We start from the raw sequence: 21,510 nt of genomic DNA on the forward strand, positions 1-21,510 counted from the left end.
TTTGTTTGATAGTACAATCATGTCCTTAGTTAATTTAGCACAACTCTATATGGCTTCCAGAAATAAGGGCACATAGAGTAGTAATCACATTGGTTTGCAGCACAAGACCATTTGTAGGAAAATAAACAAGTACAGCGCAGAAAACCTCTGGGTTTAACATTCTTTTAAACTAAATTATTTTGATGAAATGGCAAAAATAAGCATGATGGAAGAAGATATTGGAGTAACTGGGCACCTAAAGTGGTACAAGGCAAGTTCCCCCTTTGCTATCCTGTCACTGTGCAGTCTATTTTCTAAAGCAAAGACTGTGCAACATTCACTTGCACTTGAGTCAACACTCCATTCAGATCTTGCTTATCCATTCCTGATTTCTTTCTGCTTCTATCAGACCAGAAGAGCTTGAGAGAGTTATATGTTTGCATATCTGAGGGACCTTAAAAATAGAGTGGATATTTCCATTCTCATTTTTAGAAGTGAGAGAAATCAGGGTGGAATAAGAATTATCCTCCCATGGAAGTCAAGTGATGTAGGAACTTACTTCCTCATGACTGAACATATTAAATGGTAGTGCAAATGCTCCTTGTTAATTTTACTGAAAAAAACCAGGTCTGCTTGAGCTCCCTGCAGTAGTAAGTTGAAACTTACCCATCTGTGCCCTGAAATTAATTAAAAGTCTGCATAAAACTGACCACAGCATCTCAGCTGAAATCTCTTCAACTACATTGCAAGTTCTTGCTCCATCACATCATACCCTGGAAATATTTTAAATGAACTTTTAAATGCCAAGACTGCACAAAACAGGGCTGCAGGGCTGGGAGGAGAACCAGGACTGCTGATTCTGTGTTCAGTGCATTAGGCCACCATTTCCCTGAGACAGGGCATTTCTGCCTATGGCATAGAAATGAGTCTCCTGTTTCTACTTCATATGGGCTGAAATTACTGCAATTAATCTGTCCGCAGCTGCTGGCCAGCAGGTACCACTGTAATTTCTGAATATATTTGGGGCTTTCCCTTTGGAGGATCCTGAGAACTGATTTTCTAGGTGACTATTGATCATACCAAGTCAAAAAGTAAAAGAAAAAGAAGAAACACATGAGAGCTTATATTAAATTAAGAACAACATTCTAAGTAAGATTTTAGCATGTTCTTCACAGAATAATTACTTCTTAGCATAACCATTTGTGAACAAAAGAGATTGCAGCCTTTTTCAGTATACTTAAATAGTCAGTTTTCTTCCTTGGATTTACCCAAATTTTGTACCAAGGCACACTTTAGGCTGTCACAAGTCACCACTGCCTCCATAAAAAGCAGTTTTGCACTGTCACCATCTTCTTCCTCCCCTGTCCATGTTATCCATTCTCGGGCGAGTGTGTGTCTAGTCACATGGTTAGCTGGAAATACTGAAAGACTAATCAGGGTGGTTTTCCCACACTAGTTTTAATCTAAGTGATCATCCCAGTGAAGTACATTGCCCAACACACAGATATTTGGGCCACCTAAGGTGCCACGTAGGGAAGGGAACAGAGTAGGAGGAAGGTGAGGTTGATTGTTTCAGTAGCAATGCTGTCCTAACTGGCCTTACCTTAAAGCATGTAATATATCACCAAAATCAAACATATACTAATCCCAAAGCACCCTGCAAGCATGCTCCAAAAGGACAGAATAAAATTCCTGAACAACTGATACCACAGATCACCACTGCAACTGCTGTGCACATCAACCACATCTGCCACATCAACATCACAAGATGAGTTCCCCTTCCTCCCACCTGGGTCTCCATCTTTCTAACACGAAGCAGTAATTTCTATCCAGATTGTTCTGGGTTACTGCAAATCATCAACTGGAATAATTTATGAAACTTTGATAGTCTGATGAGTTAGATCCATCTCAAATACATTAGAATTGATAAGGGTTTGATCCTAACATTGTATTGTTTCTTGCTGGAAAACATTTTTTGAGCCAGTAGCATCAGTAGAACAAATAAGTTTTTCATGCCATGTGCGGTAACAGGATTCCTGTTTAGAACTTAACAAAATCTGACTTTGCTGATATACTAATATAGATTTAATCAGCTAGGTTTAGCTAAATCCTTATTAAGACGTGTAATGACCACCCAGTGTTTTATCTCACACTAGGATTGTGAATGAAAGCTACTGCAAAAGAAATTCCCAAATGACCTCTAATAATTTTCTTCAAAATGGCAGAACATCCACCTGACCTTCATTTTTTATAAATGTATCATTAGCATCTATATACAAACATAAGAATCATGGTGTTTTGTGGAGGCAGATTTCAAAACTTTCATATTTAGGACTCAGAGCTATGAATTGGTCACTTAAGTTCTGCAATGACTGACTAATCTGGATTGCATTACTTAACTTCCACTGATCCTATTACAGATTTTAAGATGTGAATGCCATGCAGATCAGAATTATGCAACCTAACCTCCATAATACATCTATATATAATTCTTCTGCCACAGACTCAGAGTCCTGCTACACTCCATGGCCACTCCTGACCACCTCTTTCATCAGAAGTGTCACAGACACACGTGAAACTGTTTCAAGGAATGGTGAATAAGAAGACTGGGCCAATGTTTATGTTTGCTACATGTTTTGCCATGATGGTATTTGGTGAGTGATCTCTCTGCTGGACCTTATCGCAATGCACAAACCTTCAGTTATGTTTTCTCTCCCCAGTCCAGTTAAAGAGGGGAGTGACAGGGATGCTCTGGTGGGTGCCTGGTGTCCAGCAAGGGTCAGTCCACTACACTTACACAGATTTGTTGTATGTTATATGGCTTCCTAATAACATGCATTACCTTCATTTTAGTTTAGCAGTAACAGTTGCCTCCCCAGCTCTCATTTCAAAAGGGCCACAGCTATCAAAATGTTACAGCAGAGCAATGGCATTGACATATAAATTAGTTTTTGTAAAGGGCGACTGAAGAGGTGTTTGATACAGCAAAACATCAAATGCAACGTAAAAATAATGATTTTAACCTCACTTGCCGTTTTCCATACTGAGCATATCTTGTCTCTAGCTAAGGAGTCACCTCTGTACCCAGACCAAAAAATGAGTACATTTCAGCAGCTCTAGTGAATAGAGTAACAGAAGCTTTCCTTTTTAGAGGTAACTTTTCCAAGTCATAGAGAAGGCGGCCAAATTTCTACTCAGAACACTTAAATGGTCCAGATTCTAACAACAGAAAGCAGAGAGGCACAGAATTTACAAAGACAAGGCCTCAAAACATGTGGTGGTTGGAACAAAAAGTAGTAAATTGTCTGAGGTGTCTGAATGGTGACATATATGCCTAACTTGCCTCTGCCTTGTTTGCACAGGCAGGACTCACACATACTACAGAAATAAACCATTTGCATTGAAAACACCTGTTCACTTAATTCTGCTCAAAAGAATCAGATGTGGAAAGCCCTGAAACCAGCTGCTGCTCAGCAAAATAATACCAGTACTCCAGGACTGTGTTCTTCAAGCTTTCTAACCTGGACAGGAACACAAACAGACAGGATTTCAGAATCAAGACACAAATCAGAGCAGATTTTCTGTCCTTTTTAGGATATTCAGGTGAAGGGAGGGAAACTGATTGCAAGACCTCTGCATGAGACTGTCTGCAGAAGTTGAAGGACCTACCAACATGTGAAGAAGCAGTGAGTCCTCCCCTTACTGCCTCCACACAGAAAAATAGAAGCCCAGGATGAGTCTCACATTTTTCAGTTAACAACTGAATACACATTTTAATCTTAACAAAGAAACTCATGAAAACTTTAAGGAGACTGAAATTATTTGAAATGATTTGTGGTATATTAAAAACCAGTTCATTTTATTGAATTGCCACTATGAAAATAATTTTAGTATTAAATATATTTAAAGAATTAGCATAAAAAGCACACACCTAGATTAATGATATTGACAGCATTGTATCTCATTCTTCAGATGCAGTCAATAGAGCTAGACCACCATCTGACAAAATGAACTATTCTTAAGCTTTCCTGTAAAGAGTCATGTTAATTGACTTATCTTAATCAAAACAACAACTTACAGAATGTTAAATATTTCAACTTTAAAGCCAAGAGAAAATGGGAAATAAATTAGCAGGAAGTCACATTACCTTACCAGTCACAAAACAGGAAGTTGTCTGAAAGGATTCTTATTGCTAAGTGGAATATTATATTGTGCCCACAGCTAAGTTTTAAACACTTTTCATGTGAATTGTAAAATTATATAAAAGTGGGTTTGTAAAGTATTTTTAGTATCTGGATGAGGTTGTGGCATGAATAACTGTTCCATTTTTGAATGTACTCTCCTGAAAAAAGAATAAAATTTACAAAACAATTGGAAATTTCCCCCCCCCAAAGCCTCCTAGATAAAGAAGCAAATTTTAATATTGCAGATTTGAGATGTGTTCTGCTTGAAACATGTTAGTGTCTTTATCAGAGAAAGCATGATAACAGTTCACTGTAATTGCACCATTAAGTTTATGGTATAACCCTTTTATAGAAACATGGAATTTCAATCTCTAGGAATATTGCAACATAAAGTATCTAGAAATGAAACATGTCTTTCCTTGACTTCTAGGTAAGATAGAAATAGATTTTGTTTACAATGCTCTAAGTAACCAAAATAAAAATCTGACTAAAACTATATATGTTTAGTGAAAATGAATGATTTCCTTAACAAATATGCTTCACAAATGCAATACTGCCCTGCTTCTAGGCATTCAAACAAATGATGCAAGTTTATAGTCTGGCCTTTAGTGATGTGAGGCACTCCAGATTCCCTTGAAATGGTGAGAAGTCCTCCCGATTTCCCGTGTTCCTGTCTCTCCCTCTTGGGAAAAAGTCAAACCGTAGTGTGGGAATCAGACACATTATTACTGCCAGCGGAGCTTGCCCCATCCTTTTCAAACAGAAAGAGAGAGGTCATTGCCACTCCTATAGTACCACCAGAGCAGGGGAAAAAATCTCAGCTACAGGAAAAAAATGAAATGGGATCACAATTGACAGAGAAGGTTCTTAGAGAGCAGCTGTGAAAAAGTGGGGAAGAACACAGGAAGCCTGGGATAATGGAACGTGCATTGGGAAAGTCTTACAGCAGCAGCAGCACCACTATGTTTTGGGTTCTCCATGAAGTTTGGACAATGAAATATATCAGTTGGCAAGCATGCATACAAAGACTAAGAAGGAAGAAATAAAAATCCAACCGACAGACAAAACCACAGTATAATCTTTTATTATAACTTAATTTACTTGATGGTCTGACTCATGATTTTTGAGTCCTCCGGGTTTGCAGCTCTGCTCCACTTTTTCATCAGATCAAGCACCACATTTACAATGTAAGTTCCTGAAAAGGGATTTGGTTGCTGCTGCTTCTTGACTTCACTGCTTTACTTAAATCAACTACAAATGCTTCCATTCCAGCATGCATTTAGAAAAAGGGACAACTCGAACTTACACAAACCCTCCCGTGCCGTCACTGCCTCAGAACCGCAGTTACGGAAATAATTACAAAAAGGGCCCCGCTTTTCCACGTCCCCGGAGAGCACACTGGCACAGCCTCACACGGCACGGCTGGAGCGGCGCAGCCCGGGCGGCCGGTACGCTCCCCTCGGCTCGCCGGGGCAGCCGCTCCGCTCCGCGCCGCGCCCCAGCGGGACCCGGGGGCTGAGGGCGGGCGCTCCGGGAGCAGCTATCGGGCAGGGGGGGTCCCTCTTCACCAAGTCCCCCGCGCTCTCCAGAGACGGCCGCACTTTCGCGGCTACGTTCACTCCAGCTTTAAAAAGTAGCCAAAGAGTGGGAGCCCAGCCTGCAGGCGGAGACTCCGGCGCTCAGCCGCGCCTGCCCCGAGCCCCCAGCCGCTGCAGGCGCCTGAGCCGGGCCCTTCGCCACCGGCGGTCCGCTTCGTCCCCCCACTCCCGGGACGCCCTTCCCGGCCCGCGGCAGCGGCCCCAGGGGTCTGCGCGGCCCCGCTTCCAGCAGGGACCGCCCGGCGCGCCCCCGGGACCGGCGGGGCCGGGGACCGGCGGCCCCGCGCCCTCGGAGCAGGAAGGAGCGCGGCAGCGGGCAGCCCGCGTATCCCTCCGCGGCGCCGTGCGTGCGTGTGCGGCGGCGGCTCCCCGGGAAGCGCGTGAGGCAGCGCCAGGGGGAGGGAACTACTTTCAGGAAACTCGAGCGCCGGGCAGCGCCGGGCGCCGCAGGGAGGGCGGCGGCGCGAGCCCGTCCGGTGGCGGGCGTGGGTCAAGGGGATTACTTTCCTCCCCTCGCTCTTCCCTCCTCTCCCGCCTCCCTTTCCCCCGTGGTTATTTTGGATCAAGCTGTGGCGGCGGAAGGAGCCTGAAGTCAACGCTTCCGCCCAGTTTTCCTGTGAGGAGGAGGCGGGGGCGGCCGCGAGGAGCCGAGGCGGAGGCAGCGGCCGCTAATGGAGTTGTTGCCGGGGAGGAAGCGCCGCCGCTGAACTTCCCCGCGGGCTTTCTCCCTCCTCTCCCCCTCATCCTACAGCCGAGAGCTCCTCTCTCGCCCTGGGAGCTCTGCTCCCCCTCCCTCCCCGCGCCTCTCCTCACACAAACAGCCGTGACGCATCCTCGCTCTCCGCCGTCCCCCCCCCTTCCCACCCCCAGGCTGGTTTAAAACGCCTCCCTCCCCCCGTCGCCAGCCTTCTCCTTCGGGCCGGCGCGTCCTCTCTCCGCAGTGCTCGACGTCGCTTTGGAGGGGGTGGGAGATCTTCGTCGAGCCTCTCTGCCCCCTTTTTCCCCGTCCCTCCCCGCCTGCCCCGGCCTGTGGCGGCTCCGGTGTCTGGAGGAATTTCTGCCGCCGCCTGCCCCGGCTGTGCGCGGGAGGCGGGCGGGTAGGGAGGGAGGCGGCCGAACAGCAGCAGCAGGAGGAGGAGGAGAAGAAGGAGGAGGAGGAGGAGGAGGAGGAGGGCAGCAGCGAAGGCGGCTGCAGCGGGAGATGAGCTGCAGCGGGAGGACGGTGCGGTGCAGCTTTTTGCGGCGGGGAGCTCTCCCTTGTCTCCACAACTCTATTCCCCTCTAACTGGGAGCAGCTCGATATCAGAAGATCCTTGGGTTTTGCTTCTGTTTGCTTCACCATCACCACCATCATCATCGTCTCCAAAGACGGGGGAAATACGCTGCACCGCCGGACGTCAGGATTTCGGGTTTCCAGGATAAAGACCGCTCTCCGACTCCTTCCCCCCGCCCCTATTCCTTACTCACCGCACGGCCCGTGCCCTGGCCGGGGGCGGCAGACCGGGGGTAACAATGGTGAAGTTTCTGGTGAGTTCTGGCTGCGCCCTGGCTGCGTCGGTGCTGCTCCGTGTGCCTGTCGGATCGTGGTGAGGAGAAAATGAGCGAAGAGACGGCGACTTCTAACGAGTAAGTGGCGGCGCTCCCCCTCCCCTCCGCCCCGGGATCGGAATGGGGATGGGGCTCGACGCGTCCCTTCGGCTCCGCGCCCCGCGGGGCCTTTGCCCGCGCACGTACGTGTGCTGTCCTCCTCCTGCGCGGACTGCGCATTTCTGCTCGCGTGCAGGGAAGCCCAGAAGCTCCCTCTTTGTGAAGGAGCTTGGTTTGGAAGGGCTACGATCCGCTGGCCAGAAAAGCTTGGTTTAGTTAAAGCCCGGTAGAAAACGGTGCAGGTAACGATGGTGTCTTGGAGAGGGAGGATGGGTCTGAAATGCCCAGAGAGGTGTCGGCACGTACTACCTCCGATAAAATCCTGTTACTTGTAGATATTTCACATGGAAACTAGTGTGTGGGAGCTTCATCCTGCAGGAAACTGCTCCTGAATTTTAATTGGATGAGTCAGTCAGTGTAAATACAGCTTAAACCTACCCTAAAGCCCTTTTTTCCCTTTCTTTTTTTTTTTCTTTTAATGAGCACTTGGGACTTTTTTCCCCTTCCCTTCCCCCCCTCCCCGCCCCCCAGAGAGGAAAGAGATAGTTCAAGGATCTCTTAATATTTTTGCTGTGACTGGTTTGGAGGAAATCCAGAGGAGACTGTGTGTGTGTGCGGCTGTATTTCCTTGCATGTAATCAGTCTTTGAAATACATTTGGGTCGGAGGTGGTAAATGTTTGTCAGAAAATATCCGAGTTCTTTATGGCGTTGAAACAGGAATATAAAGTATTTTGAAACTTTTCTTGTGATCGGGAAGTTTAAAGTTGATTGCTGCGGTCTCCGAGCCGTAGCGTTACGATTTGCGATGTCGGTGTTTGCTCGGTCTGATTTTATGAATGATGCGGTGACGGCCGCGGCCATGGCGGTGGGGAGGGAGCGCGGCGCCCATTGTATCTGTAGGTAGCGGTGAGAGGCCGTGGAGCAGCCGAGCTGACAGGCAGGGTGCGGACGGGGCTCCTCCGGCAGGAAAGATGGATTTCCCGTTTCACTGCCTCCTTCCGAGCAAAGCCTGCGCACCTTCCCGTGCGCTCCCCGAACGCGACGTTCGGGTCTCCGGGGAGCGGCGCGGGCCGGGCCCCGCGGGGAGCGGAGCCCGGCGGGACGTGGGGCTCGGGCGCTGCCGCCCTCGGCGCTGAGCGGCCGGGGGAGCCGGGCCGGGGGGAGCCGCCGCGGCGCCCGCGGGGCCGGGAGCCGGGGCCGCCGCCGCCGCCATGTTTCCTTTTTTTTGTGAATCGCTCTCATTTGCATACCACAATCTCCATTCATAAAAAAAAAAAAAAAAAAAAAAAATTGCGAAAAAAGAATTGCTGTCACCACCGCTGACCTGCGGCGGAAACTGCCCTGCGGAGCGCACGAAGCGTCTGCTCCCGGGCTGAGGGCCGGCCTGCGGCCCGCGGCCGGCGGCGGAAGGTCTCCAGGACCTGCTGTATTAATATGTGCTGTTCGCTGCTTGTTGACACAGTTATGTGGGAAATATCAGCTCGGGGAGGTGCTGGGAGCACGTGATCAGCTCCATTCATAAAATACCTGGCTGTCCATTCACAGTGCAGTACAGTGTCTGCATTCAGCAGCCTCGCAGATCAGACCTGCATGGGAAGGGAGAGACAGCCAGGCCGGCAGGTTTATCGGAGAGGGCAGCAGAAAGAGGGCTTATGGCTGCGAGCATGGGAAGTCACTGTAAAGGGAGATGTGGAGGGACGAGAAAGGCTTATTTTTATGGTTTATGTTTATCCTTTTCCTATAAAGGAGCATGAATTCATCAGTACGTTCTCGCTGTACCATCTTACATTTAAACTAGGAAGAGTTTTATTCAGAAAATGTTGAAATATTTTCCCCTTCAGGAATAGAGTCAAAAATAGAATACTGAAAATCAAATTCATTATTATGAATACATTTTCAAGACAGGGTATTAATCCATTTAGAGTAATTTACATTTTATTGATACAGCCTTACATCTGCAAGAGATCAACACGATGCAGAAGGAAGGCAGTCATACCTAATGAGGCATCTGAAAATGTTGCCTATTATAAAATACCGGTGACAGTGAAAACAACTAAATCGATAGAAATCAACATTGCAATTTATTTTTCTGTCTGTTTACTCTGAGAATTTTACAGCAGATTAGCAATCGTAGTTTCTCCTTAACCTATGCTGTGGCTAAAGAGACCTCTGAAATATCAGAATACCAGAAATGCTTTTAATATGGCATAAATTGTTTAGAGGGCAATGTATTACCTTTGATTTTAAATCTATTGAAATTTTAAAAAAACCCACAGTGAAATTTACTGATGAAGGATCCCCAGAACAGACAGTGTATTTTTCTGATGTAACTGTTTTGTGGTTGCCAGTGTTAAAATGGTGATGTTCATTGCTCATGAGTATGCTTTTTCATTATCTTAACAAATTACACTGAGATGATCCTTAATTATATATCCATGGAGTGGAGGAGGCTTGTTGTTAGTACAGCCTAAGAGAATATGTGGAATATTACTAATCTTTACTTAATACAAGGAAGGAAAGCTCATATACCATATTTGCTTTGAGTTTTTTCAATGGTGCTATAGGACTAAATGTGTTCTTATATAAATACCCTTACAAAGCACTATAAACGATGCTTTTTCTTAAAAAATACATGGGGGGTTTTGTTTGCTTGCGCTTTTTTACTTCATGTATTTAAATATTAGAAATAAAATAAGGAAAATGTTTCTCAGTTGCTTTGCTTTTTTGACAGCGTTTTTGGTGTGGCCAGAGTCATAATTTCTCTCTGGTTGCTTTTGCACACAGCACAAGTGTGTCACTTCAAATGGCTGGGAAATCTGATTGAAATTCCAGATAAACTGTTAGTGAAAATAAAACAGATCTACACATTGAAATTCATATATTAGAAGTTCACTGTGTTTAATTTTATCAGTGGAATTGATGGCATCAATTGCCTTGAGTTCATTAACAGACCTTTTGGCATATAAGAGTGAATACGGGTACTTTGCAATGCATTTTGTGTCATTGTAGCTACCAGGAATATTCTGGTAATTGAACATTATTCTTCGTTTATAAAACTACATTTTACAGAGTCAGATATAAATATTTGTGGTGTCTGGAGTTTGACCTCAGTTAATAATAAATTCTCAGTGGTGGTGGGAAAGATTAATTAAGAAGCTACATTAAGGACTACTAGGTTTCTTCTCAATCATGAACATATGGAAGGCAGCCTTATAAAATTCTGATTACTACAGATGAGTCTTCATTGGTGATTTTTACATTGTTCTTGTAATGTTGTTATTGTATTTTTCAGTTAGGTATTAGTTAAATGAAAGTATTTCTATACCTCCAGATAATTTTATTATTTTTTTTCCTCAGTGATGTTTTGCAGTCAGGGTGGTCAGCATCAACACAATAGATTCCCAAAACCAATCAGTTTTTAAATGAAGGAATTAGAATTTTTGAACTCATGGGTCAAATTGCTACTCATGCAACTGAATATAATGATGTTGAAGGAGTCATGTCAGTGAGCACTATTCTGTTTTGGTAGCAGGTTTTAATTGCTGTCTAGAAATGTGGCTGAATTTCCATGTTAGGGAAAACAGAATAGTTGTTGTGCTGTGTAGCCCTCATTCAGTAGGGGTGAATGATGACAGGCTTAAGATGGAGTCGAAGTTGCTGCAATCGAAAAGTAGGAGCACTGCTTTACTGGCTTGTTTACTTTCCTCTGTATTGCAGGTGGCCGCTTTTTATTTCAGGGAATGCTACTGCTCTTGAATCGTATTTAGAGTTGCTTTTACATATTGTAGTTTCTACAGATTCAGACTGTCACATGCTGATTGTTTTACCACATAAATATACTCATTTTCCTAGATAATTTAATTAAAGAGCTTGTAAATTAAACACAGTATATTCTAATGCTGTGTGCTTAACAACCCCAGGTTATGGTGCTGTAAACATCCTCAAGTGCAGATTTGAAAAAGTAAAGGTGAACAAAATTTTTAAATAATGTATTTATTCATGTCTTCCTTTAATATATATGAAAATATTGTTTGTACTTCATTTGTACTTCAGACTTGTATGAAATTTGTCTTACAAGCCTAGATACTGAAAGCTGAATGTGAAATTGTATCACAGAAAGTAATGCCTATTAATTTGGGCTTATTAGTTCTGGGAGGTTTTTAACACTTTTTGGCAGGCTAAATTTCTTTCTGCAGTTCAGGGCATATATAGACTCTGAAATTCTTCATCCCTTAATGAAAGGAATTTGTAAATAGAACTATTCTTTTTTTTTAAGGAAAGGATTTTCTAACCCAATTGGTTATACTAAATAATTGCAATTCTGATATGCTTTCATTTGAGGGAGGGTTGTTTATAGAGTCCTTGGGAGGCTTTTCCAGTCTTATGAAATGTTTCTTGCTGTCTGTTTGGCTTTATATTGTATGACACTATTTTGAAGGTGAAACTGAATTTGCATGTTACATAATCTGAGAGTCAGTAGGGGGGATGGGTATTTTTACTTTTTTCTTTCAAAAAAAAGGTTCACCCTAGCAACAGTCCTTGATTACTGTGATATTGCAGAAAAATGCTTTTGGATGTTTCAGTAACTGGAACCAGCAATAATATTTGAATTCAAGAATACCAAGTGTTTCCCTTTGTTCATTTAAAATGTAATGCTCTTGATGTGTTAAAGTGGCTGTGAGGACATCAGTGTGATTTTTAAAAGTAAAGATGTTTCTTGAAAAGAATATATCCTGACAGGATCAGAAGTCACAGGATTAAAGCTGAGGGCAATCCTGGTGCATTTGAGGGTAAATGCTGGCAATTTTGTTTGTTATTTACCCATTCTTGTGTATATATGGAGAAATTGTGTGTATAGGTGATGATTTAATGGGATTATGACAAATACTAGAAATAAGAAATACTCTTCAGAGTATCAGCACAAGTTTAAAAAGGAGACAAAGGAAATAATTTTGTCTTTTTTGGTTTTTATTCTGCTGATTTCAAAAGAGTGACTAGGATATGACATAGAGTGTATGTTGTCTTAAATGCTGTTGTTCAAATGTTAAATGCTTTCTCCCTTCTACTCTTCTTCCTCAGTTAGAACATGTCCCACGTTACTCAAAAGAATTTGAAAGATGTCTGGAAGTTGCCATATTGTTCAGGATCCCGGTTTCTTTATGGTTGCTTTAGGAAGGAAATGTCTTTCTCTTTTTCCTTTCTGTTCTAGTGTGCAACAACACTTCAGCAAGTAAATTTAAACTAGCACAGTTATTGAATGGCTAGAATTGATTGCAAACAAAAATTTCATGTTCCCTAAAAACATAAAATTTGTTCCTCCCTTCTCCCTTGAAAATATTCATACCTCTTCTGAAAGCGTTTTCCATTGTTTTGTAGCTGTTTAATTTTGGGCAACTAATGTGCCACAGAATTTCCAAATTAAAATTCAATAAGATGTAAACACATTTGCAACATTTTTTATGCTTTTTAATACATTGTTAGGTGTGTCCCTTATCTTCAGCAATGCTTATTTTTTGGTGAAAGGAAGAGGACTGAATGCACTTGTGTATTGCCATATATTTGTAGATTTAAGACAATAGCAATACATACTTCTGTTGTACTTGGTTTTTTGTATTCTCTAAGTGAAGATTTTTTTTATTTTTTTGTTAATGCTTAGACTATGCTCTAGTATAATCTGTTGGCTGTCATTATTCCCTGTGGTTTTTCTCATTCATGAAGTGATAACATTGTGTATATAGTAAAATATTTTATGGTATGTCATACTAGCATAAGCACAGTACTTCTCCTACCTGAAAGTTGTGATAAGAATCAATCTATAAGACTGCAGTGGTATTGAACAGCACTTACACTTGCATAAAGTAAGCAGACATTTTAAGTGCCTGTATTTTCTAATATTTTCAAGCATATCCTTATAGTAATGTTCATGCTGTTATCTGTGATATCAATTTGTTTAAAAATAGATACTAATTTGTCTATATTCATTGCTTTATTTTAATTTTCTCCTACATAGGAACAAGAAAAAGAAGAAAACCCAAGCAACCTACAAGTCTTTAGATATGCTAAGGGACAAAAAATTTGCATTTAAGCGCTCTGAGTGCTAGAATTTGTTTATAAATGTGGTTCTGATTAAATAACTATTCACTTGCTACACACAGGCCCTAACTCCCAATGCTCCAATTAAGGTGGGGAAAACAGATGATGATGATGATATTATTATTATCATTATTACTATTATTAATTTTGTCCCAGTATAATGACAGTAAATTAATCTATCTGTGAAAGGAAATCACTCACAAGCATTTTTCTCTGTAAGAACTCAATGTCATATGACACTAAATAATTCAAACAGGGAAAACAGGCCATAGAAACTTCATCAGTTACTGTGTTCCATTCTGCACTGCTGTGTGCTACCAAACTTCCATTCAGAAGGAAATATTTTTCATGTGTACACTATGCAAGAATTCACCAAATGTGTATAATTGAAGCATTTAAACCATTTTAAAAATTAGGTGATATGGCATCTGTTTCTTCTTCCCCCCTCCCAGATGTATTCATTCCTAGTCTTGTCTACTGCTGTTCATGTTTTAATTATGTAAGGAAGTCTAATTCTGTTAAAGCAAGTTTAACACTCGCCTATTCAGAATGCCAGAAGGAATTCTGTGGCCCAAATGCTTGGCTTGAATGGTTTTGTGAGCCAGTTTTTGACTGGAGTGGTTTGCAAGAGCAGGTGTCATTAAAGTCTATGGAAGAGTTGGGGTTTTTTGAGTTGTTTTTAAAAACCTCCAGAAAAACAGCAATAAGTGAATAGGCCTTCCCCATGATGATCTGACAACTGTTAACAATCATCCTTTTTCTTTGACTCCTGCTGGTTAGTTGAGATACTGAAGTTTGTCAAAGCAAAAATGAAACTGATTTATTTCAGTTTTAAGTAAAGTCAAATGTTGTCAACAAATGTACGTACCAACAAGAAGCATCAAAAATTTAATTAATGAAACGATTACTGAAATCTAGTGCCAAGTTTATTAAAAATTGTTACTGAGACTGACTGTCTTCCCTAAATAACTCCAGAATGGTAAGATGTAGCTGTCAGTGAGGATTCCTGCCAGGAGTTTTTATTCCTTCAGAAATTGTGCTGAACTGTTTTGGTGAAGTGGGATAAACCTTGAGGGCAGAAGAGATTTCTCTCTCCTTAGTGAAAGGTGGGATACTGTGCCTGCTCGGATTTAGGAATTTTTATGTGGCTTCTTAGAAACTTTTCAACCTTTCAGATGTGCTAAAGTATTCTGAGCCCTGGGTATTCCTTTCTGTGCATGGTGTGCTTATTCTGGATCCTAGTACAGCATGTCTTAATATGAGGCCTGTGATTGATGCTGATACATGTTGAACATTGAACAGGAATACATATTTAAAAGGTGTAAAGAAGCGAATTCAGGATTTAGAGATGAGATTTATACATTTAAAATGGGAAATCCTGAGGGGGTTTTTAATCTGTGTCTGGGGCTGACCTTATGTAACAAAGCTGTATGTCTGTAAGCACCAGTTATTGTTGATAATCACTGGTCTTTGCTTGCTTTAGGGCCAACAGTAATTTGGAAGTTTCATAGCAGGATAGACTTTGGATAGGTATGTTTGGGCTCTCTTCAGGGGCTGTTAACTATCTCATTACAAGTTCCACTTATGATTCAAATGATACTGATCTGTGCTACTGATGCAAAATAATTTTGGCATTGCTGTCTCTAATTTCAAAAGATTTTTAAGAAGAAATTGATTGCTGGTACCAGTTGTACATAGAGTGTGCCAACGGAATGCAAAATTGTAAAATTAAATGTTTGAGAATTTTTGGGTTTGAGAACTGAGATTTTTTTTTTTTTGTGCAAATAAAATCCATGTGGCCAGGATGAATGAATTTTGATGATTTTGGTAATAAGACAGATAAACGATTGTAATCAGATTGCCTGGGTTCTGCTCTCAAACCTTCAATATTAGGAAATGACCAGTTTTCTTTTTTTTCAACCCCTTGTCTCATTTACTTCTCCTGTTCCAGGGAGGAGGATTGTGTCTTCTGGTCATGCACAGGTGGTTCTGTGTAATTGAAGACTGCATCTTAGTAAGCATTAAAATTCTATTAATACTAACATTGAAAAATAAAGCAATATTCTGACAGATTTGTTAGGGTTTTTTTGTTTGATTTGTTTCCGGAGTTTAGTCTGATTTTAGTCTTTAATCTTCAGATTTCAACTATGTGAGCATTTCAAATGTTGGTAATATCACTGTAATTGCATCCAGATTTGCAGCATGCTGTTTCTTACATTCTTTCTTCTAATGTGATTTTTTTTTAATCATTACCTGAAAGGTAGAGTTTTAGTGTTGGGGTTTTTTTCCCCACCAGTTCAGAGCCTCTCTCTAGTTTTTTGAGAAGTTTATTTGAGGAATAATACATTTGCTATGTTGAACGTTATTTTGGTTTGGATCTTAAGGGCAGTAATGGCATCTGTTATGAGAAGTCATGCACACTAGATGCATGCATCTCGATGTGGCAAGTCACAGAGTGGCCGTGAGACTGTTAACAATGTATGGGCTTATTTCCTGTGGAGCCACCTAATGTAAGGGGTGCCATTAAGCCTGGGTTTTCTGTGGTGTTCCTCATGTATCCTACAGGAATGGTGTGATAGTTCAGGCCTGTAAGCTCAAGGTACTTGTCACTCTCATTGACATGAAAGTGCCCATTGCTTGTCATTTCTTAATGAGTAAAATAAAGAGTGAGTATGTTTTCTATCTGGACCTTTTTTTACCGCTTTCTGGAGGCGTAGGGTGGGTGGGGAAACTTGTAGGTAAACTGTGTTCATAAGATCTTTTACTATGTTGTGCTTTGTGGTTCCCAAAGAAATTAGTGTGTGTAAATCAGGCCATTATTAATTACACAGTTATTTTAATGCATTAAGACCCATAAGTGTCTTGACAGAAACTTTCTTCATCTTCTACTTCTTTCAGCCTCCAGAAAACTTTTTAATGGATGTGTAACCACTGCTTGAGCAGTCTTGTGAAAATCTCTAGCACAGTACTTTCATGCTTTCTGTTTCTGTACTGAACGGGGCTAGCTTAAAATATCTTATATTGTCTTAGATGTATTCAACTTGACACATCCTCTAGAAGAGCCCCCATATGCACCTTAAAATGTACGTGCTTTGTTACTATGGTGATGCAGAAGAATCGTGCATGTTAACAACCCAAGTTAGGTAATGGAGGATTTGCAGAAATCAGTTAAGAATCTGCCTGGGACATGGAAAACTGAGTCTGTGACCATACCTGCACCCCAACCTCTTAGCTGCAGGCAGGCTGAGGGAATCTTGTTATGGGATTACCTGCTTCCCTGTTTTCAGGTTGTCTGAGGGGCAAAGATGACTTTTGGCTAATGGTTTTAAAAGGTGAAGTAGTCTTGCCTTAACACATACTTTTAAGTATCTTCTGTCGTATACTTAGGGTGTTCTGCATAGTGTATAGGAGATGCTTGGGCAAATGTGTGTTTGTCACTGACACAAACCTCATTTTGCTTTTCTTCAAACTCCGTGGGCTGATGATGCGTGAATTCACAAGCTTTCATTTCTCAGTTATGGCTGTCAGCAAATCCTGCACAAGGAGGACACGTCCACATTAATTCCTCTGAAGCAAGGTAGAAAACATGAGCTCTTCTTCATCTATTAGTTGAATTCTGGATGAAGAACAGGTCTATTCAAGGAAGCTATTCCAGAGCAGGTGAATTTAGAGTGCTGTACTTTAGTATAGTGTAATTTCCTGTGGAGGCCTTTTATTTTCCTTGTTCTGGAGTAAGTTGTGGTTAACTAAGGGAAAACTAATAACCTTAGTTGGCTAATTAGTAACGCTTTTTCAGGTTCTCTCTTCTTCCCTTCTCTGGTGTACATTTTAAAAACTATAGGTTTTTTGCATTAATTATTTTGTTTCTTTTGTTTCTTTGTGTTTTTTTGTTTGTTTTTCATTTGATTGTTTTGTTACTGTTGAAAGTGATGTATCTTTTCCATGTTTTGAATGTGGTGGTTTTGAAGTGTGTGGGTTTCTCACCATCCTCATCGATTTTGGCTTGTTTTTAGTAGTTTTAGGAAGCATTTTTTCAGAATATTTCTCTGTTAGTGTTATCATGCAGCTTATCCTGAAAAACTTCTCTGGAAAGTAAGCCACTGGTCTGTATCTCTTGGAGATGTTTCACTGGCCCATTAGCATCCTTACAGGTCTTAATACCAGGGTTTTACCCTTGAGCAATGCTAGCAAGAAGTTTGTCTTTTACCACTATGGAACAATAAAAACATAACCCAAATAAAAACATGTTTCTTTTGCTGTATAAGGAGAGAATGCTTCCCACAGGCTACAAGTTCATCTTCTTTTCATCGGTGAAAGAGAAAATCAATGTTGAGTCACTTCTCTGCTACAGAAAATTCAACTTTTTTGATATTTGCGAACTAATTTTTCTGATGTAGAACTGCAGATGTATAGCTCCTTTTCAGAACAAAACCAAAATGTATGGACTAGACTTGAGGAGTAACGAGAAATAAGTTTACCCAGTCTTATTTCAGCTGGTTTTTTAGGCCTGAGAGGCTCTTGGCAGATAGAGGATTGGCTTTTCTACCATTTGGCAAATCTATGCTGCTTGAGCTTGAGCCCCTCAACTGAAACTCAAGGATGAAGTAAGAGCTTTTAGTTAAAGATCCTCATGCTCGTTTCAGTATGAGCTTGGATCAACTTAGCATCCCAAATAAAGCATGATGATCCAAATCTCTGCCATGTACTTCAATAAAAGATCATTTCAGTAGAGAAGTTGTAAGAGAGAACCTAATTGTATTTCACATGGCAAAGGAGGAAGGATCAAGTGACACTTCTCAACAGCAAGAGTGATTTTGGTCAGCTTTTCTGAGATTGCTTCACAGTTTGTTTTAAAGGCAATTACAGTCAGGCAGTGCAGAAATTGTGGTATCCTACAGTAGAAATTAATTGTGGGGTTTTTTTTTTTGTTTCTTCACTTATACCTCTGTATTTTACAGTGGAGAAAACATAACTGTCAGTTACTGGGTTAATGTCTGTGATCTGTGGTGTATTTGCTGAGAGGATTTTTTTCAGTGTTGTTACTACTTAGCTTCCCTTATTTTGTCTAAAGAATAAAACAGTACATTTGATTCCTGTTGAATTCAGTCTTAATAGTTGAAATTAAAGATGCTGTTCAATCTTTTTATCATTAACCAAAAAAATGTGGTTGTATCATGTTTTCAGTAGCATATAACTTCCATTAGCTTTATTTACATTGAGAAATGGTGTTCTCCAAAAGAGTGATCTTACTTTCCTCTGCAGTTGGCTCTTACTATAACTCAACAAATGATTTTGTCAGGATGTATTCCTGTTTGTCTTTGGGATTTGTCCTTTGTCAATAACAATGCTAGACAAAAAGTAGGAAAATCTTTTGGTCTAACCTTTTCTTCATGCAATATTCCAGTAGATTATAAGAAGCTCAGACTAATAGTTCTCACAGTTTAAATAGCCAGCTACTATTTGCATTCTTTTCATTTCCATAACAGTATGATCAGAAATTGCTGTAGCATCTGGCAGTGCAAGTAGGGAGGTTTATGTATTCCTTCTGTCTGTCTAGTTTTGAAGATTTGATTTTTTCCTAATGATAAACTTAGGTTCATTAACCTTCAGTCTCTCAAGCTCCATTATGTACCATTTTCTTCACAAAGGAAAATGTTGTGTGTGCTTTATTCATTCCAATACTAGACTTGCACTGCAGTTTCTCAGTCTTGGCTAATACCAAGTGAGGTTCCAAGATCCACAGGAGTGAAGTTGAATTCAGTGGTAATCATATTCCTTGAGATTACACAAAATTATTTATCTGTGGCTCTGAAGGGTCTCAAAGTTGTTGCTCCTTTGTAAAAATACACAGAAGAGGGTACTCACAAGCACATCTTCATAGTTCTATGGGTGTTTTTAAGAGATGTATGTAAATGCCCCCTCTCCCAAGCAGTATGAAGATTTGTAATGATATATCTGATATGTGTTGTCGATGGCTTTGTTGTAAAGGTTTCTGATAGCCTACATTATTTGAAATGCTTAACTCTAAAGGATATGTTTGAGGGTTTGGTTTGGGTTTTTTTCAGACCCTTTCTGATAGCCTGTGAAGTATTTCAGAATAAACTACAGTTGTTTAAGTACACAAGCCATTTAAAATAGAAATAAAAGATAATTCCATTATTGCACTGTGTTTAATCAACACTGACAAATCCAGTTTCATTAAATATAAGAGTACTGCCATTTTGACACACAAAATAACTTTGTTTCTATGTAGTTAATAGTCCCCTCTTAAAGCAACTAAAGCAAATTTAGTTGAAATCAGTTAATGAGAGAGAGTGGGAGTAGATTTAAGTTCAGTAGATTTTAAATAAATGCTCACTTGTTTGCTTTTTAATGGTAAAACAGATCTGTGGTTTGAAATGGTTTGGGGAAGTTGTGACAAGGCAGATGATGATTCAGGACTGTTGAAAGACTACAGAGGGGTCAGCTACAGTTTCTCCTTTCTGGCAGATTGGTAATGTCCCTTTGAAAATGTCTGAGAAACTCAATAGAAACATTGAAGATGTTCAGAGATGCCATTTATATCTGGACAGTATTCCAAGAGCATCACAAATGAATAATGATTTAGTAGTGTATTTTGTTATTTTAACTTCTTAATGCTGCTTTACCTGAAGATTATCATGCTTTACATAAAAACGTAAGAATTTCCATGAAGGTTCTGGCAAAAATTTTTGTTGACATCCTTTCTCTATCTTTTCCATTTGCTATGAAACTTGGTTAAATTCCAAATGCATCTATTTCCTCATCAGGAGGTTTGAGCTGAAATATATTATTTCTTTCTGCATTGTTTGGTGGGAAACTTTACCATGTGGTTGTTTGGTAGGGCTTCATTTGACCTTAGCAGAAAGTTAGGTTTGGGTGGTTTATCTGCTCTTAATTGAAGTGCTGTGTTTTCAGGCATTTAGAAGTTCAAGCTAACTGAAATTGCTATGCCAGCTTATGCAGTTTTAATCTTTTGATGTAACTGGCTGTTCGTGCTTGATGGTAGAACTTGAAACTAGTCTTATCTATATGAAGTATTTCAGTATCTGTGTACTGCATGGGTATTTCTTTTCTTGAAACCATTTGTCTCACAAGAACCAAGTGAATAAGGTGATGAGGGAAAATGGTAAGCATGATGTTCTAGGGAAGAACTTAGCAATTCAGTTTTGTTAGGAAATGCATTGAATTTATAGTCATGTCAGTGTCAACTGCCTTCTTTCTGATGTTAAGGTGGTGTTTTAGCAGATAGAGAAGGGGACTGGGAGATGCTGGTGCTCTTGGGTTTTGTCCTTGAACAAGGACCTCATGAAGTAGGGGCGAGATTGCCTGTGTTGCTTTCCTTCAGTCTCTGTTCAGTCAAGGTTCATTCATTAATCCTTGGAAACTGGGTGGGTTTCTTGTTTCTTGTTGGGGTTTTGTGTGTGGCTTTCGGTTGTTTGGGGTTTTTTTTTAAGATGCTGGTTTATGCTAGATACAATTGAGGCACAAGCAAAGGATTTTTTTAATTAAAAGTTAGGCACTTCAAAATTTGCCTGTGTATTCCACTTAAATGTATGTCTGTCATTTTTGTACACAAAACAAAATATGCTTAATGGAAATCAATTGAATTCAAGGAAATTCTAACTGGTTTTTTGGGCCAAGGTGATACTGACTGCAAATGTGAATTCATATGGGTGTGAGAGAGCTGCTGAGTGTTTTAAATTACATTTTTTGTGTTGTTGAACTAGAGTTAAATTATACCAGGTCTGGTGTTGCATGCAAGACTTCCTCAACTGTAAAATCTTTTTTCAAGGGTGGTTTATCTGTTAGATAAACCATCAGAGAGATGAAAGTATGAAATGAAATTAAGGGCAGGAGCACGGAAGGGCAAAAGTAATGCTGCAGTAAGGGCTACCTGTGTCTACAAAATATAGTCATTTCTTTCCCCTAATTAGAACTGGATCTTCTGCCAAGACAGGTCTGCTGTTCAGCTGGGGCTTGCAGTAGG

The 21,510-nt window shown here is 40.8% G+C and overlaps 1 protein-coding gene across 1 annotated transcript in view; it reads left to right on the forward strand.

Moving 5' to 3' along the window:
* Positions 1 to 7,246: 7,246 nt before the first annotated feature.
* Positions 7,247 to 21,510, forward strand: part of SPRED1 (sprouty related EVH1 domain containing 1) — a 57,471-nt gene continuing 43,207 nt past the window's right edge. The window contains exon 1 of the mRNA XM_071427020.1: positions 7,247 to 7,387. Coding sequence (XP_071283121.1) covers positions 7,359 to 7,387 — 29 coding nt within the window. The 5' untranslated portion in view covers positions 7,247 to 7,358. The remainder of the gene's footprint in view (positions 7,388 to 21,510) is intronic.

The sequence above is a fragment of the Agelaius tricolor genome, unplaced genomic scaffold (genome assembly GCF_023055355.1).
Source record: "Agelaius tricolor isolate 1412-34295 unplaced genomic scaffold, bAgeTri1.0.p SCAF_5, whole genome shotgun sequence".
NCBI lineage: Eukaryota > Metazoa > Chordata > Aves > Passeriformes > Icteridae > Agelaius > Agelaius tricolor.